The 19,810-nt window shown below is 41.6% G+C and overlaps 1 protein-coding gene across 2 annotated transcripts in view; it reads right to left on the bottom strand.

The window, feature by feature from the left end:
• Positions 1-19,810, bottom strand: part of CCDC112 (coiled-coil domain containing 112) — a 37,343-nt gene that overhangs the window by 16,159 nt on the left and 1,374 nt on the right. Inside the window, exons 1-2 of one of the 2 annotated variants that reach the window (XM_061158185.1) lie at positions 12,060-12,178; positions 2,577-2,698 (exon numbers count right to left, since the gene is read on the bottom strand). In XM_061158185.1, the coding sequence (XP_061014168.1) occupies positions 2,577-2,698; positions 12,060-12,173 (236 nt within the window). In that variant the 5' untranslated portion in view covers positions 12,174-12,178. Of the gene's footprint in view, positions 1-2,576; positions 2,699-12,059; positions 12,179-19,810 lie in introns of those variants that run through there. The other variant, XM_061158186.1, reaches the window with a different exon arrangement.

Below are 19,810 nucleotides of genomic sequence, written 5' to 3'. Positions count from 1 at the left end.
TCTCTTTCAGAATTTTCCACAGTTTATTGTGATCCACACAGTTGAAGGCTTTGGCGTAGTCAATAAAGCAGAAATAGATGTTTTTCTGGAACTCTCTTGCTTTTTCGATGATCCAGCGGATACTGGCAATTTGATCTCTGGTTCCTCTGCCTTTTCTAAAACCAGCTTAAACATCTGGAAGTTTTTGATTCATGTATTGCTGATTATGTTAACCCATAAAGATACTCAAAATGTAATAATGGAGACAAATTGCCAAACATAAGAAAAGATGCTCAACCTCTCTCATAACATGAGAAAAGAAAACTGAAACTATACCATGGTAACATGGTACATCTATTAGACTGGGGGAAAAAAAACACACAAGTTTAATATATTCTGATGATAAAACTGTGGGGAAATGGGTCCTCTCGTATATTGTTGGTGAAATCATAAATGGCCTATCAAGGACAATTTAGAAATTATTTACTATTCATCACAATCATGAATAATCAGAAATTATTCATTACAATCACAAATTCATATACCTTTGATCCAGCATTTCTACTTGTAAGAATTTTTCCTAAAGATACACTTATAGATGTGCAAAATGATATGAACCTCCATGGATGCTCCAATTAATTAAGCATTTATTTACTATATCTTAATGTTTTCTATAACCTAATGCCTATCACTAAGGGGCAGATTAAATAAGTGATGTTACATGCATAGACTGGAATACAATGCAGTACCATGTTCTATGTACTCATAAGGAAAGATCTCCAAGATACACTCCTTTGTAACAAAAGTTCTATATGAAAATGCTAAGACATACTAGAGAATAGTAAACTGATTCCCCTCATATCGCTTCATATGATATATACCTCATATCACTCTAACTCAACAATTTTACCCGTCTTTTTCCTCTCTTTCATCTATCTTTTCTTCTCTTTCCTCTTCCTTTTTTGCTTAAGTACGCTAAAGGAAACCCACTACATTACATTCTTCCACCCCACATGTGTCAGTGTGCATTTCTAGAGATTGTGAGTATTTGATTTGTGTAATTATAATAACATTATCATGCCTGAACAAAATCAATAATTCTTTGGTATCTAGGATATACTCAAGTTAAAAATACAAAACAAGATGCAGAATAATGTATATAGTATGCTACCATTTATAAAAAAAAAAAAGGAACCATCTGAATATGCATTTTTATGTCCTTAAAAAAGCATATAAAATACCTGTGGAAGGATACACAAGAAACTAAAAATAGTGGTTGTTTGGGGAGAAGGGAAACGGGTGATACGGTCACAGGTGAGACAAAGGCCTTCTACTGTGGGTCCTTTGACATGAATTGATTATTGAATTATATGAATGTATAATCTATTCTGAAAATAAAAATATTACAAATGGTGTTCTTCCCTTTATATTCAATGAGAATTGTTGGATTCAATTTCAATGGCTTTTTCTAATACTCTTGCAAGGAGTTTTTCCAAAAGCTTATAACAGATGAAGAAAGCCTAATCAGAGTTATAAAACCCATACACAGACAAGATACCTATCGATACTGGCATAATCTAACTGGCTTGCTATATTTATGTACATTAATCATCTGGTAGATTATCTTATCTAGAAAAAAAAACATAAACCAGAAATCTTAACCTAGAGTCCAAGTCTATCTAAGATAACGCATTTTATAAATTAAAAAAAATTGCAGTTTATCCAACTCTGAATACTAAAAATGAAATAATTAAACCAATACAGTCAGAATTCAGTCTCACAAGCCTGCACTATGGTATAACTTGTTAAAATTCAAACAGTATACTATTTATTGGTAGAATTTCTAAAGAGATAACTGCCACTAATTCTGGTCCAGAGATCATTTCTTACGAAAGCTTTCTTTTCTCTTGGTTCTTCAGCAAATTGACACTGCATAAATTCAGAGCAGTGTTTTATAAAGCCTCCAACTATAGGAGAGGGTTGGCTGCTCTGAGCTCTAGTTTTTTTACCTTTACTCATTGCATTTACTAAATCACATGGTACGACTAACAATGTTGAACCTTCAGTAAATATCACTGGTTATTTAAAATATATATAAACACTAAAGCTTAAAATAAATGCCAACTTCTTAATTTGTCTAGTCATAATGTACAGGGTGAATCTGAAAGAGGTAGAGACCAAGGAAGAGAGACCAATTAAAAGGCCAATAAAAAAAAAACCTCAAGAGTACAGTAGGACTCTTCATTAAAATTATTCACTCAAAAATATTTACCAAGTGCTTACTTTGCTAAGTCAAAATGTATTCAATCTGTTACTTGATATATGTGATCTAAAGAAATCTTTTATTCTCCTTGATATACACTGATTCAAAATAGTGAAATTAAAATGTAAAGAGCTCTACTTAAAATTAACTTTATATTAAATAGTTTACTATCATTTGTATATTTCACACTTCTCACGGGTCCCTTGTTTTACATTTGAAAGGCTAGTGACTAGTCTTTGGTATGGGATTAGATAGAGTGGAGGAGAATTAACTTTATATTGCTCATAATAAAATGATGAGTAATGTTCCTTGAGGATAATGTTCTTATACTTACTGATTTTTAAACTTTTCGGCTGTACGTATGAATTCTGCTTTCTTAGTTCGACTAACTTTCTGCTTCCAGTTTTGAAGCTGAAAAGGACGAATTCCACCTGAAGTACCAGGACAGCCATCATTCTGAAGAGAAAACAAAAACAAATTTATCTTCAATAATAAAAATGGTGGGAGATGAGTGTGAAAGTCTTTCCAGAGTGTGTGCTGTCCCTAGTCGCTCAGCTGTGTCCGACTCTGTGACCCCATGGACTGCAGCCCCCCAGGCTCCTCTGTCCATGGGATTCTCCAGGCAAGAATGCCAGAGTGGGTTTCCATGCCTCCTCCAGGGCATCTTACTAACCCAGGGGTCAAACCAGGTCTCTTGTATTGCAGGCGGATTCTTTACTGTCTGAGCCACCAGGGAAGCCCTTTTATCAGGGATAAAACATCAATAATGGAGTTTCTCAGGGGATAATTTTGGGGCCAATCTTATATAATTTTTAAAAGTACAGCTTGTGGAAGAAGGAACATGTGTTTTAAAGTGCTAAATTAGTGAGAAATGTAATGTCTTCAGCGATTTTTAGAAAAATCTCTAATTCTTTCATTCATTCATTCATTTACCAATATGCATTGAATACTCATGATGTGACAGGTGCTGGCCTAGACACCAGGGAAACAAAGGTGGTCCATGATAACATGTGTGTGCTGCAGGCTAAGTTGCTTCAGCCGTGTCCGACTCTGTGACCCTAGGGACCACAGCCCGCCAGGCCCCTCTGTGCATGGGATTCTCCAGGTAAGACTACTGGAGTGGGTTGCCATGCCCTCCTCTAGGGGATCTTCTGGACCCAGAAGATCGAGGAATCGAGCCCACATTTCCTATGTCTCCTGCATTGGTAGGCGAGTTCTTTACCACTAGGGCCACCGGAAAAGCCCCCATGACAATATGGCCTCTGCCTTAAAATCTAGAGAGGGAAACAGACTTAAAAAGAAAAGAGCAAATAAGTGATACACTTTTAAAAAACCAACACGGTAGGTGCTATTAAGGAAATAAACAGCGCTGAGATGAAGATAATGGGGCCAAGGGTTTTTTTTTTTTTTTTTCTTTTCAGTTAGAATGGCCACAGAGGTCTATTTGAGGGGATGATGTTTGAGGAAGAACAGAACCAACCAGGCCAAAAGCTGCAGGGAAAGGTGTGCCAGGCAGAGGGACCAGCAAGTCCAAAAGCTCTCCAGCAGGAAAAAAGCTTGGCTGGTTCAAGCAAAGCAAAGGCAACTGTGACATTACGATGAGTGAAGTGCAGAGCTTTGCAGGAGATGAGGGTATAGAGCCAGGCAAGTGGCATATCACACCAGCATTTTAAGTCACTACAGGAGTCTGGATTTTACTGAAGGGTTTAAGAGTAGGAGAATGTCATGATACATTTAATTTTTAAAGAAAATATTTTTTTTCTATTTTTTAAAGAATAAATTGGGGGAGGTGGAGGAAGAGGTGAGGCAAGGCTGGAAGCAGGAGAACCAATGAGACAGGTGATGCAGCAACAAAGACACAGAATGATGGTGTTCAGATCTACCAGGGTGGTGGTGGAGACTAAAAGTAAGAAGCCTAAATGTATCTTGGAGGTATAATCAAGAGGAATTGCTGACAGCCTGAGAGATTAAAAATAATAATAATAATAAAGGAACCAAGCCTTCAAATTTTGAGGAGCAAGCAAGCAAGAATAAAGTAATGATTTTAGGTTAATACTTCCAGAATTGAGATTTATTTCACATACCATAGAATGTGCACATAAAAGTTTACAATTCAGTGTTTTCTACTATATTCACAAAGTCATGCGATCATCACTATCTAGTACCCAAATATTTCCATTATACCCAAAAGAAAGCTCACCCTCATTAAGCAGTCACTTCCCATACCCTTTTTCCACCCACTTCCTGGTAATCATTAATCTATGTTCTGATTCTATGGATTTGCCTATTCTGGACAACTAATATAAACAGCATCATACAATATACAACCTTCTGTGCCTGGCTTCTTTCACTGAGTATAATATTTTAAAGATTCGTTCATGTTGTACCATGAATCTGTACTTCATTCCTTTTCATGGCTAAGTAATGTTCCACAAGAATCTAATATATTTTGTTTATCTACTCATCAGCTGACAGACAATTGGATTACTTTCACTATTTGGTCACCATCAATAATGTTACTAAGAACATTTATGTACAAGTTTTAGTATGAATTCAATTTTCTTGGGTATTTCTAGCAGTGGAATTTCTGGATCACAGGTAATTATTTACTTTCCCATTTGTGTTATTTTTCATTGTTACAGTGGAAGCATTCCTGTAAGTTCTTTATCAGATAAATGACCTGCAAATATTTTCCCCAATTCTGAGTTCTTTCCACTTTCCTGATAATATCCTTTGAAGCACAGAAGTTTTGAAGTTTTGAACTTTTGAAGAACTATCCAACTGTTTTCCACAGTGGCTGCATCATTATATAATTTTACATTGCCCTCAGCATGATAAGGGGGTTCGTTTCTTCACATCCTCACCCACATTTTTTACTGTCTATTTCTCTTTTACTATAATCATCCTACTGGATGTGAAGTAGTATCTCACAGTGGTTTTGATTAGCCCATAATGACTAATGATGCTGAGCATCTTTTCATGCACTTATTGGCTATTTCTTTGAAGGAATACCGACTTATATCTTTTCCAATTGTAAAAACTGGGTTGTCTTTTTGTGTTTTAACAGTTTTATATTTTTAGATATATCCTTATCAAAATATGATTTGCAAATGTTTTTCTCCCATTCAGTAGGTCATCTTTTCATTTTGCTCATATTCCCTTTACTGTGCAGAAGGATCTTTTCAGTTTGATGTAGCATCCTTCAACTTTAGATAATTATTTCACTGGACACAGAATTCTTGGTCAACAGTCCTTTTCTTTCAGCATTTTGACTATGACTGTTATCCCATGGGGCTTCCCAGGAGATGCTAGTGGTAAAGAACCCACCTGCCAATGCAGGAGACACAGACACAGGTTTGATTCCTCGGTCCAGAAGATCCCCTGGAAGAGGGCACAGCAACCAACTCCAGTAGTCTTGCCTGGAGAATCCCATGGACAAAGGAGCCTGGTAGGCTACAGTCCATAGCGTTGCAAAAAGTCGGGCACAACTGAAGCAATTTAGCATGCACGCATATTATCCCATACTTTTGAAGTCCAAGGTTTCTGTTGAGAAATCAGTTGTTAATCTTATTGAGAAAGCCTAATATGTGTTGAATTGATTTCTCTGTTGGTGCTTTCAGAATTTTCTTTTTGTCTCTTTCTTACAGTTTGATTATGACATGTCTAGGTATGGATCTTGAAGTTCACTAAATTCCAACAATGTGTAGATCAATACCACAGCCATCATTTCTTCAAACATTCTTCCCCCACTTTTCTCTCTCTCTCCTTTTGGGTCTCTCATTAGCTGTGGCATCTGATGGTGTTTCACAGGTCTTTAACGCACTGTTCACTTTTTTTCATTCTTTTTTTCTTTAGATTCCTCATTCTGGATAATCTAAATTGACCTACCTTCTTCTGCCAGCCCAAACGTAGTGTTGAGTCTCTCTAGTGAATTTTTCATTTGCATTTTTGTACTTTTTAACTCCAAAATTTCTATTCCATTCTTTTCCTATAACTTCTCTCTTTATCAGTTCGGTTCAGTTCAGTCGCTCAGTAGTGTCTGACTCTTTGCGACCCCATGAACTGCAGCACGCCAGGCTTCCCTGTCCATCACCAACTCCCTGAGTTTACTCAAACTCATGTCCATCGAGTCGGTGATGTCATCTAACCATCTCATCCTCTGTTGTTCCCTTCTCCTCCGGCCTTCTATCTTTCCCAGCATTAGTGTCTTTTCAATTGAGTCACTTCCTCACATCAGGTGAGGAAAAGTATTCGAGTTTCTGCTTCAGCATCAGTCCTTCCAATGAATATTCAGGACTTATTTCCTTTAGGATGGGCTGGTTGGATCTCCTTGCTATCCAAGGGACTCTTAAGAGTCTTCTCCAACACCATAGTTCAAAAGCATCAATTCTTCGGCACTCAGCTTTCTTTATAGTCCACTCTCACATCCATACATGACTACTAGAAAAACCATAGCTTTGACTAGATGGACCTTTGTTGGCAAAGTAATGTCTCTGCTTTTTAATATGCTGTCTAGGCTGGTCATAGCTTTTCTTCCAAGGAGCTAGCACCTTTTAATTTCATAGCTGCAGTCACCACCTGGAGTGATTTTGGAGCCCCCCCCCCAAAAAAAGTCTCTCACTGTTTCCCCATTTATTTGCCATGAAGTGATGGGACCGGATGCCATGATCTTCGTTTTCTGAATGCTGAGTCTTAAACCAACTTTTTCACTCTCTTTCACTTTCTTCAAGAGGCTCTTTAGTTCTTCACTTTCTGCCATAAGGGTGGTGTCATCTGCATATCTGAGGTTATTGATCTTTCTCCTGGCAATCTTGATTCCAGCTTGTGCTTCATCCATCCTGGCATTTCTCATGATGTGCTCTGCATATAAGTTAAATAAGCAGGGTGACAATATGTACTTGATGTACTCCTTTCCCAATTTGGAACCAGTCTGTTGTTCCATGTCCAGTTCTTATTGTTGCTTCTTGACTTGCATACAAATTTCTCAGGAGGCAGGTCAGGTAGTCTGGTATCCCCATCTCTTTAAGAATTTTCCACTGTGTGTTGTGATCCACACAGTCAAAGGCTTTGGCACAGTCAATAAAAACAGAAGTAGATGTTTTTCTGGAACTCTCTTGCTTTTTCAATGATCCAGTGGATGTTGGCAATTTGATCTCTGGTTTCTCTGCGTTTTCTAAAACTAGCTTGAACATCTGGAAATTCACGGTTCACATACTGTTGAAGCCTGGCTTGGAAAATTTTGAGCATTACTTTGCTAGCGTGTGAGATGAGTACAATTGTGTGGTAGTTTGAGCATTCTTTGGCACTGCCTTTCTTTGGGGTTGGAATGAAAACTCACCTTTTCCAGTCTCTTTATAGATATTTTCTATTTGGTGAGACACCATTCTCATACTGTTTTATTTGTTTAGAAATGGTTTTCTTTAGCATTTTGAACATGTTTAAATCAATAATTTAAAATCTTTGTCTATTATGTCCAACATTTGGTCATCTTAAGGGACAGTTTCTTTTTACTTTTTTTTTTTTTTTTTAATTCTTCTGTGTGTGGACCATATTTTCTTATTTCTTTGCATATCTCATAATTTGTCAGCAACTCAACACTTTAAATAATACATAATGTGGCAACACTAAAAATGAGATTATTTTTCCTCTTTCTAAGGTCTGCTGTTGTTGCTGGGTTTTTTTCAGTCATTTTTCTGAACTAATTCGGTAAACTCTGGATTCTTTGTGTGGCACTGAAATCTCTGCTTTGTTAGCTTAGTTGTCAGTGAATGATTGGTTGGTCAAAGATTTTCTTCCATGTCTTGAACCTGTAAGTCCCCACACTTTGCTGAGGGGGTCTGTGTGCAAGCTGGAACATGGCATCAGTACTGGGGCAAGCAGTTTACAACTCCACTTTAGCCTTCACTTGCTGTTGCACAGTTTCAAGGTCAGCCAAAGATGAGAGCTCAGGCCTTCTTAGGCTTTCTCTGGCTGTATTCATTTCCTATCACTACTATAACAAACTTACCAAAAAAATTAGTTTACCACAAATTTAAGAGACTTAAACAACACAAATTTATTCTTTTACTGTTTTGGAGGTCAAGTCTAAAATTAAGGTGTTGAAAAGATTGCATTCTTTCTGAAGATCCAGAGAATTTACTCCCTTACCTTTTTTAAGCTTTTAGTGGCCACCTTCATTCCTTGGCTCATGGCCCCGTCCTCACATCACATCACCCTCTTGCTTCCATTGTTACATCCCCTCTTGGTCCTAAGCCTCCTGCTTCCCTCTTAACAAGGACTCTTGTGAATACAGTGGCCCACCCAGACAATCCCGCATAAACTCCCCACCTGAAGAGCCTCAACTTAATCACATTTGCAAAGTTCCTTTTATTACATGAGTTCACACATTCACAGGTGCTGGGGGTTAGGATGTGACTATCCTTGAGGGAACATAGTGATACCGTGAGGATGCACACTGACTTAAAATCCACTGTGTCTGAGGCAGATGGAAATGAATGACTGACATGGGGTAGAGGAGAAGGACTGTCCAAGCAGCTGTCTGGGACAGGCTTGCTTGTAAAAATACATTAATAATAAAGGATTCCCCCTCCCCTATTTGTGTTTATTATGTATTATTTGTGTTTGTTGTATAACAACATTAAAGGAAATGTCAGAAGAAAACCAAAGAAAAGGTGGGGGCGGGGAATTCTTCACTCTGCCACATCTGGATATATACACAGCCCTATTCATTTGTGTGATCTCCTAGAGGAAATCCATTTTGAGTAACTATGTAAAGTCAGAAAAGTAGTGTGGTTATTACTGAAGGACCACTCCAGTCAGCCAAACGCCATTAAATGCAGGTCATTGCAGAGAGCTCACTAGATGCAAAGAGAGGACACAGCCCTGCTCTGGAACAAACCAGGACATACACTCCTGTGATACAGCTAGGGAGACTCCAAACAGTCATAATCCAACGTGCTGAAAAGGCCAAGAGGGAAATAGCATCTAAGAGGAGAATCAAGAAATGTGTAGTCTTTGGCCTTGAAAGGCAATGGCTGAGAGGAATTATGAACAAATAACATACAAACATTAAAATACATAGATAGGGCACATTATTACTTTTCCTAATGATGAATGAGACGATTCCACACTCTATGGAGGCTGTAAAATACAATACAATACAAAATAATTCTAAAACTTCAAAGATAATTGTTCCAAAATAATTTAAGAGAACTGTTATGGACTGAATTACCACTCCCTAAATTCACATGTGGAGGCCCTAGATTTGGAGGTGGTGCCTTTAAGGAAGTAATTAAGGTTAAATAAGCTCATAAGGATAGGGTCCTAATCCATCAGGACTGGTGTCCTTGTAAGAAGAGGAACACCAGAGAACTCTCTCTCTGCACGTGCACAGACGAAAGGCCACGTGAGGACACAGCAAGACGGCAACTGTCTACAAGCCAAAAACCAAGCCCGACAGCTCCCTCATCTTGGACAAGATCTCGGCTGGAACTTTTCAGCTTCCCAAAGTGTAAAATATATATATATATATATATATATATATATATATTTCTGTAATCTAAATCACTCAGTCTGTGGTATTTTGTTACGGAAGCCTGGGCAGGCTAATCTAGGAACCTTAGATATTTTGGCAGATATCACTAATATCATGAAGCTGTCACAAAGAAAATGATCTCTTCTCAGGAAAATGTTAGCTGGTTTCACTGTCAGGGTCATAGATTCACGAAATCCTATGACAAGTATTCAAGTTCAGTGCTGGGCTACAGAATCTGAGTCTATAATGTGCATGTGTTTGTATATATACATGTGTGCATATATATATATATATATATATGTATATATGTATATGTATGTGCTATGTTATTGGGATTACAAAGAGGAATAACACATAAACTCCTCAAAAATCACAATACGCTAGAGATTCTAATTCTTTTTTAAAACACAAACACCCTTGAGAAATTCTACCTTGCTACTGCCATGACAGTCAACCATGAGGCTCTGCCTTCTCTAAATTGGTGACAGTGTATAAAATCGGGTGTCTCAACCTCAGCCCTACTGACATTTTGAACCAGGGAACTTTTTGTTGTGGGGGACTGTCCCTCAGCCTGTATGGGCTAGATGCTAGTAACACCACAACCTTTTCCACAGTCCACCTGCAGTTGTTGACAACCCATATGTCTTCAGACATTGCTAAACGTGAAGGACTGATGGAACCGTTAAAACAGCACCATAGGTGATTCTGATCCAACACTGAGGAAGGCAAACCTCTGAGAACCACTGTAGTGGGCAAGAGTGTGAGTCAGTAACAATATTAAGCAACTTGTGAGAAATGCAAACCAGGATGAGGTGGAATTTCTGGAAATACGTAGACGCTCCTTAGAGGAAGCTCCTTAGAGGAAGAAAATGATGGAAGCTGTCCTCAGTTCATAACAGCCTTCCTTCAGGTGTGGACTAACACAAATATTTAGGGAGTGTCTACTATGTTTCTGGACTAAAGCAGCACAGTTTTTGGTGCTGGGGATTAACAGTGAATAAAATTTCCAAAAGTTTCTTCCCTCATAGAGGGCAGGGTTTACATTCCTAGATGGAGTGGAGAAAGACAACACAAAAAAAATGAATATAAAATATGTAGTATATTAAAGGATAATAAGTGCTACAGAAAAAACCTAAAAAGAGAACGGTGTGCTAAGTAAGGGGATTCAGTTTGGTGAGGTCAAGGAAAGGATCACTGAGCTGACTGCATTTGAACAAAGATATCTGCAGGTGGAGATGCTACTGGCCAGAAGACCAGGAAGGAAGAGCATTCCAAGCAGAAGGAACAGCGATTGCAAAGCTCCTGAGGCAGGAGTGTGCTCGCCTGTCTGAAGGACTACAGGAAGTCAGTATGGCTGCAGCAGATCCAGAGCAGGGGACTGGGGATGAGGTGACAGGGAGAGATCTTGGGGGCGGCTCAGAGGCCCGGTAGAGACTAAGGAAGGTGTGGAACATGATGAACACGTTTGCTTTTACTCTGAGGGATCTGGGCAAACAAGTGTCATTCCTGAATGGTCTGGTTGCTGTGAATATGTCAGGAAGGCAAGGGTGGGTGAACATAAACCAACTAGCAAAGTGTTTCTGCTTAGGGAGAAATGATGGTGTGGACATGGGTAGTAGTGCTTGAAGTGGGATTCTTGACTTAATCTGAAGGTAGAGCAGACAGGAATTGCCTGTGCTTTTTTGGGTGTGGGCTGTGAGAGAATGCGGAGGAGTTGAGATCTTTGACAGAGCTGCTGGCTCCAACGATTCTCCTCCGGGAATCCCCTGGTCCTTACTGCAGAGAAAGGGGTCCCAAGGAGATCTTTGGAAACACATCTGCCTCGGAGACCACCCCAGTTTGACTCCTCCTTGTGCTCCCGGCGCTGACACAATAACAGAGTCACTGGGCACTGACTCTCTCTCTAACCAAGCACTGTACCAGGGGCTTCCCAGACAAGGTGCACGGCTCAGGAAGGTGCGTGTCATCAGATCCAACGCTTAGCGAAGAAACGGAGTCACGAGAGGTTAAGTGTGTTCCTATCACAGAGGCAGAGCCAGGGTTTCCACCCAGACCTTCTTCCACTCCCAAACCACCAGGGAGGGGGCTCCGTAACAGCAGTTAAAAATGCACCAGCCAACAAAGCACAAAGCTGGCAAGCGCCAGGCCCGCGCGAAGGGAGGCTAACGGCCGCGGCTCCCGCCTCCCGGCCGCGCTGCAGAGGACACCTGTTCAGCCGGGGACCCGCCCCGCGCCTCCGGCGCCCGCAGCCCCCCCAGGCCCACCTCGGCCTCCTCCATTTACCTGTTGCGGCACCGCGGCTCCCACGCCGGTCCCCGGGGACGCGCCCGCCCCCGCCACAGCCCCGGCTACGGCGGTGGCCGCCGCCGCCACCACGACCGTCGTCAGGGCGGCCATCTTTTCACGCCGCGCCGCGCGCTCCAACGGCGGCCACCCGCGCCTGGGGTGGAGAGCTTCGGGCGTGCAGAGATCCGGGTTCTGCCCGGGCGGCGGGGCTCCTCAACCGGGATGCCGAGCGCGGCGGAGATGCGGGGCGGAGCCGGGCCGCGGGGCGAGGCGGGGCGGGGTCGGAACCAGGGCGGGGCCGGAGCGCGGGGCGGGGCCGAGGTGGGGCTGAGGCGCGGGGCGGGGGCGGGGCTGAGGCGCGGGGCGGGGGCGGGGCTGAGGCGCGGGGCGGGGGCGGGGCTGAGACGCGGGGCGGGGCCGGAGCCGGAGCGCACGGCAGGGGTGGGGCCAGAACGCGGAGCGGGGGCCGGGGCGGGGGCCGGAGTGCGGGGCGGGGCCGAGGTGGGGCTGAGGCGCGGGGCTGAGGCGCGGGGCGGGGGCGGGGCTGAGGCGCGGGGCGGGGGCGGGGCTGAGGCGCGGGGCGGGGCCGGAACCGGAGCGCACGGCAGGGGTGGGGCCAGAACGCGGAGCGGGGGCCGGGGCGGGGGCCGGAGTGCGGGGCGGGGCCGAGGTGGGGCTGAGGCGCGGGGCTGAGGCGCGGGGCGGGGGCGGGGCTGAGGCGCGGGGCGGGGCCGGAGCCGGAGCGCACGGCAGGGGTGGGGCCAGAACGCGGAGCGGGGGCCGGGGCGGGGCCGGAGTGCGGGGCGCGGCGGGGCGGGGTCGGAGCGCGGGGCGGCGGCGGAGGCTGGGCTGGGCGGGGCTGTATGGCGGGGTGGTATTGATAGCACCTTCCATGTGTCTACTCTTACTTGGCAAAAGTATTTCTCCCCGACCCCGGTTCCCTAACTGCCAGGAAAAGTCACTGTCTTTCACTGTCATACTTAAATTTATTCATGTCATATATATGTTATATATATAGGTATCTATATATTCATAGATATAGGTACTTTGGGTTTCCCTGGTGACTCAGACGGTAAAGCGTCTGCCTGCAATGTGGGAGACCTGGGTTCGACCCCTGGGTCAGGAAGATTGCCCTGGAGAAGGAAACGGCAACCCACTCTTGACTGGAAAATTCCATGGACAGAGAAGCCTGGTAGGCTACAGTCCACAGGATCGCAGTCGGATACGACTGAGCAACTTCACAAAAAAACAAAGATAGATACTTTACATAAAAGAACTTTTTTCTAGGTTTCTACTAAGTTCCAGTGAAACAGTATAAATAAAAAACATGATTGATGAGCCTGAACAATAAATGGTATTTCACATTTTCAAACAAACAAAACAGAGCATGCCCCACACCATCAGATACCAGAAGCAGGAATGACCCACTCCAAGGACTTGGCCAAAGAGAAGAGAAATTCCAAAGATACAGTGTTGGGAAGGTGGGGAAAAAGGCAGAGATGACTTCTCCAGTCAAGGTGTGGGCAACCATTTGCAATTCAGCTAGTTTGTGAATGCCTTGCATTTTCTCCCTTTAAAATAATAGATTCATCCATTCATCAAATCATTCATTCAATCAATATCCAGCTGCCAGCCCTGGAAAATTAACTGTTGAATCAGGTGAACACACAAGGTTCCTCCTTTCCAAACTTCTAGCAGTGACTTCAAACAAATAAACAGCGTATTTACTGAACATTTACTTTGTGCCAGCGCTGTTCTAAATAATCTAGAGAAGTAGGCACTATTATCATTTTCATCTCACGGATATAGTTAAGTAACAAGATCGTACAGGTGGGAACTGGAATACAAGCTTGGGTGGCCTGACTCCAGAGACCATCCGGGTAGAAATGTTAAACAGGCAGATGGATAAATGCTTCTGGAGCCCTGGACGAAGACTGGAGCTAAAGATGTGAATTTGGTCTTCATCTCCATGTAGAAAATATCTTAAAAGACCGAACGAGACCGCTCAGGAAGAGTACAAACTGAAGTCTGGAAAGTGAGGCCTAGAGCTCTCCAACACAGATGACACGGACAGTGGGAGAGGTCTGTAAGAAGGTGGGGAGGTCCACAATCCTATGGAAGGAAGTATTTCAAGAAGGAGAGAATGATCAACTGTGGTCTGCTGCCCAGAGGCTGAGTGACATGAAAACAGAACTGATGGTTAGATTTGACAATGGGGAGGCCACTGCATACTTTTAAGGGAATATGGTAACAATGCGCAAAATACCTGCTTTAAAGATTTTTCCTGTTTCATTAGGATGCAAAATTCCCAAAAACAAAACGATTAAGAATCTTCATGATCTCCTCCACCATCTCAGCCAGGCTGTGGTCCTGGTGCCTCAGTTCCTCCCTACTCAGAGTGGGTTAATCTGTTCCATGCCTCTCTCCTAGCGTCTCTGGTCACCTGAAGTGTTATTCCTTGGCTTGTGGAAACACTACTCCAGTCATCGCCTGTATGCTTGCATGGTCTTCCCTCCTGTGTGTCTCTGTCTCTGTGTCCAAACTTCCCTCTTCTTATAAGGGCGCCAGTCATTGGATTAGGGTTCTTTCTAATCCCGTATGACCTGATGTTAACTTGATTACATCTGCAAAGACCTGGTTTCTAAATAAGGTCGCATTCAGAGGTACTGGGCATTAGGACTTCAGCATATCTCTTTAGAGGACACAATTCAATTCATAGCACATATATAATACTCTATACCTTACACTTTTTAACTTAATATATCCTGTAACTCTATAAAGAAAACTGAGCGCCAAAGAATTGATGCTTTTAAACTGTGGTGTTGGAGAAGACTCTTGATAGTCTCTTGGATTGGAAAAGACCCTGATACTGGGAAAGACTGAAGGCAGGTGAAGAAGAGGATGACAGAGGCTGAGATAGTTGGATGGCATCACCAACTCAATGGACGTGAGTTTGAGTAAGCTCTGGGACTTGGTGATGGACAGGGAAGCCTGGTGTGCTGCAGTCCATGGGGTCGCAAAGAGTCAGACACGACTGAGTGACTGAAATGACTGAACTGATTCTGTAACTCCTTGAAGTAAGTTCACAGAAATCTTCCTTACTTTAAAAAATGAATGCATAATACTCTTATTCTAGAAAAGATTGAAGGAAAAATGAGAAGGGGGTGGCAGAGGAAGAGATGGTTAGATAGCATCACCTACTCAATGGACATGAATTTGAGCATGGGGTCACAAAGAGTCGGACATGACTTAGTGACTGAAAACCACCACAATGCTCGTATTTTACTCAGTCAGTCATCTGTCTGGCTTCCCTGGTGGCTCAGACAGTAAAGAATCTGCCTGCAGTGCAGGAGACCTGGGTTTGATCCCTGGGTTGGGAAGATCCCCTGGAGAAGGGAATGGCAACTCACTCCAGTATTCTTGCCTGGAGAATCCCATGGACAGAGGAGCCTGACGGGGTACAGTCCATGGGGTCGCAAAGAGCTGGACACAACTGAGGAACTACACTTTCACTTTCAATCATCTATTGACAAACTGAGGATAGGTTATGTCCAAACTTTTGCAGTTACAGTGTTGGGGAAGAAATTTTTTTCCTCTGACTTTCTAGGTTCTTCTTGTAGTCTAATAATTAAATTGACATGAGACAGATTAACACAAAATGGTCAAATTTTAACTCCACACATATGGGAGTTCACTAAGACTCAAAGAAATGACTAAAGCAGGCAGCTTTTATATTATTTAGACAAAGAAACAAATTTCTTGTGAAGAACTGACAAAGACACTCAGGCTTGGGTACTGATGAGTGAAGAAACGGAGTCGTCTCGTCTTGAATTTTCTATCCCTGGACATGAAGATGTCCCATGCCCTGGTGCTCAGAGGCTGCCTTTTCGATGGGAGATCTATTTCCTGATTTCAGGGGGAAGAGGGCAGGGTCAGAATGTCCTTCTTGCACTGGCTGTTTCTCAATTTGAATTCAAAGCAATCAATGTGTCAAAGTAGCATACTTTGGGGTGGCCTGCCCTGAACTCCCACACAAGAAATGATCATTTGTATTTCATAATCGGGAGAAGTGTACCTTCAGTGGAATTGCTGAGTCAAATGATAAAGGCAAAGGCAATGTAGTTAGACATTGCTAAATTCCCTTCCATAGAAAATTGTACCATTTTGCACTCCCACTAGCATTGCCTAAGGGTGCCTGTTTCATTATTATTTGCCATCAAAGTTCTTCAAATTTTTGTATTTTAGACTATCTCAATAGGTGAGAAATAGTATGTGTCAGTAATTTTAATATGCCTTTCTCTTTGTATGAATGAAGCTCTTTTTTGTAAGTTGAAGGACATCGGCTTTTTCTTTAAATTCTGTTCATATCTTTCCTCAATGGTATTTGGTCTTTCTCTTTCCAGTTTTTAAGAGCTCTTTATCACTTAAGTGATTATAATTTAATTTTGTGATATAGATTGCAAATATTTTCTTCTGGATTTTAGTTTGATTAGTGGCTTTTGCTTTTTTCCCCCCTTTGCTTTGAAAAAGTTTATTTTTATGGAGTCAAGTCTGTCAGTGTTTTAGTATTTTCTTTGATGCTTCTGGATTGATAATCATAGTTGGAAAGGTTTTTCTCACTTCTAGTTTATAAAGAAATGAATCTTTGTTTTCTTTTGCAGTTTTATTTTTTACATTTAGATATCTGGATTATTTGGATTTCATTCTGGTATCCAGGGTGAAATATGGATTCAATTTTACTTTTCCCAAATGGCTACTTAGTTATGCCAAAAACATGTATTAAAAACAGTATATTTTCACCAGTGATTTGAGTATCACTTTTCCCATATAATTGTTCTATGTTAAATTTTTTATTCTAGTCTGTCATTCTGTATATCTAGTTACGTATCAGTGAACATGCTTTTTTTAATTTACAGGGCAACAATAAAATGTTTTAGTATCATACAGGGCTAGTTCCTCTCATTGTTCTTCTTTATGGGATTTTTCTACCTTTTCCTGATCCCAAAAGAATCAAGAGTCTATTTTAAGAGAAGAATCTCAATATTCTTAATGAAATTACATTAAATTTTTTCTTAACTTGGGAAGAATTTACATAAGTATTATGTAGAGTTGCCTTACCCATGAACAAAGGTATGCCTTTCATTTGTTCAAGTCTACTTTTGCATGTTTAAAGAATGAATATTTTAAACTTATTCCTAGGTTTTAAGAATTTTCTATTGCAACTACAGATGTGATTTACCCTCCCTTGATATCCTCTAGTGTTATTCTTTGGATATATAAACATTATTGATTTTTCTTTGTTAGTTTTTTATATTGCTACTTTAATCAATTCTGTTAATTTTGGTTGTACAATTAAGAATGATTTCTTAATTTTATATTTTTACATTAGGGTTTCCCTTTATACAATTACATTATCTGCAAATAGAGATCATGTTATCCGTTTCTAGTTCTCACACTTACTCCAGACAGGAAGACAGAAGAAGGCTGTCAATTTGGGTTCCCCTTCCCAGGTGGGGCTAGTGGTAAAGAACCTGCCTGCCAAAGCAGGAGACATAAAAGACCTGGGTTCGATCCCTGAGTCAGGAAGATCCCCTGGAGAAAGGCATGGCTACCCACTCCAGTATTGTTGCCTAGAGAATCCCAGGGACAGAGGAGCATGTCAGGCCACAGTCCATGGGGTCGCACAGAGTCGGACACAACTGAAGCAACTAGCACGAAGTCAGATCATGAAACAAGGACTTAGAAGAGGCAAATGTTTTGTCTTAATAATTATGTAGAGATCACTATTGCATGATGAAGCAGTTATGATCCATCCCAAAGTCACAGAATAATATGCTAAAAATGTGTGGAACTGCTCCAGGCAGTTAAGCAAAACCACATATACTCTTATGCCTGGGCACTGGATTTATTCTTTTATATAAGGCTTAATTAGTAACAAAATATTTGTATTACCTTCTTCAGTTCAGTTCAGTTCAGTTCAGTCACTCAGTCGTGTCTGACTCTTTGCGACCCCATGAATCACAGCACACCAGGCCTCCCTATCCATCACCAGCTCCCGGAGTTTACTCAAACTCATGTCCATCTAGTCGGTGATGCCATCCAGCCATCTCATCCTGTGTTGTCCCCTTCGCTTCCTGCCCCCAATTCCCCCCAGCATCAGGGTCTTTTCCAATGAGTCAACTTTTCACATCAGGTGGCCAAAGTATTGGAGCTTCAGCTTCAGCATCAGTCCCTCCAATGAACACCCAGGGCTGATCTCCTCTAGGATGGACTGGTTGGATCTCCTTGCAGTCCAAGGAACTCTCAAGAGTCTTCTCCAACACCACAGTTCAAAAGCATCAATTTTTCGGCGCTCAGCTTTCTTCACAGTCCAACTCTCACATCCATACATGACCACTGGAAAAACCACAGCCTTGACTAGATGGACCTGTGTTGGCAAAGTAATGTCTCTGCTTTTTAATATGCTATCTAGGTTGGTCATAACTTTCCTTCCAAGGAGTAAGCGTCTTTTAATTTCATGGCTGCAATCATCATCTGCAGTGATTTTGGAGCCCAAAAAAAAATAAAGTCTGATACTGTTTCCACTGTTTCCCCATCTATTACCTTGTTAAACACTAACAAATGGATAATTGTATGGTGAGCTATAGAATTCATCAGTATAAACTGACAGGGCTAGAATAAGGTTGTTTCATATTGACTTCAGAAATTAGAATACAAACTAACCGATATTATCTATGTAGTGTTAGTCGCTCAGCTGTGTCCAGCTCTGCGACCCCATGGACTGTAGCCCACCAGGCTCCTCTGTCCATGGGATTTCCCAGGCAAGAATACTGGAGTGGGTTGCCATTTCCTTCTCCAGGGGATCTTCCCAACCCAGGGATTGAACCCGGGTCTTCTGCACTGCAGGCAGATTCTTTACCACGGAGCCACCAGGCAAGCCCTATTACCTATGTAAAAGATGATAACTTCTCCACAATTTTCATTCATGCTCAAATAAAAACAGCTGAACTCCTTCCACTAACTTTTAAATGACTATCCCCATGCAAAATGTTCAACTGTTTAAACAGCTATATTTCTAGACACTGAAAAGAGAAAGTGATTTAAAGAGTTCCCAGTATTTCAGCACTTTTTCTATAGTTCCTTGGTAATGTTAGAGTTCCTTAACCATATACTCTTCAACAGGCTGTCAGTTCCCTAGGGATGGGCCAAAAATATTTACTGTTGAACAGCAACAACAACAATAGCCAAAGCAACAACAGTGGATCTTTACATCAAATGAAACTGTTAAGACAATTTGAAAGTAGGTCTAGATAAAAGGGAAAAATGCAAATATTTACTTTAAAAATAATAATCCTTACTTTTGATGGCCTATTGTGTGCCAAACACTCTTATCAACACAGACAACTACTCTTTGCTATAAATAAATGAAGTTTGAGAATCTTAGTCAATAAACTTTCTAAGATAATATAGCTAGAATATGGCAGAGCCAAGCATCAAGCCTGGATCTGACTTAATAGTTAAAACTTATTTTTCTAAAGCAAAAACAAACAAAAAAACCTCTAATCTCTTTTCTTCTTTTGAAAAATATTTTTTTCTTGGGAGACAAGTAAAAATAAAGAAGATAACCACTTATGTTTGAATGGATGTTGATTATTCTTTTTCGGGGGGGGTCCTAGGTTTACATCATTCAAATCAGCCTTAGGAAATGAAAAATCTTTAGTATGGTTGACAGTTTTATGACTATACCC

The sequence above is a fragment of the Dama dama genome, chromosome 12, assembly GCF_033118175.1.
Source record: "Dama dama isolate Ldn47 chromosome 12, ASM3311817v1, whole genome shotgun sequence".
Taxonomy (NCBI): Eukaryota; Metazoa; Chordata; class Mammalia; order Artiodactyla; family Cervidae; genus Dama; species Dama dama.
Note: the sequence above shows the minus strand (reverse complement) of the source record. Positions and strands in the feature narration are given on the sequence as shown.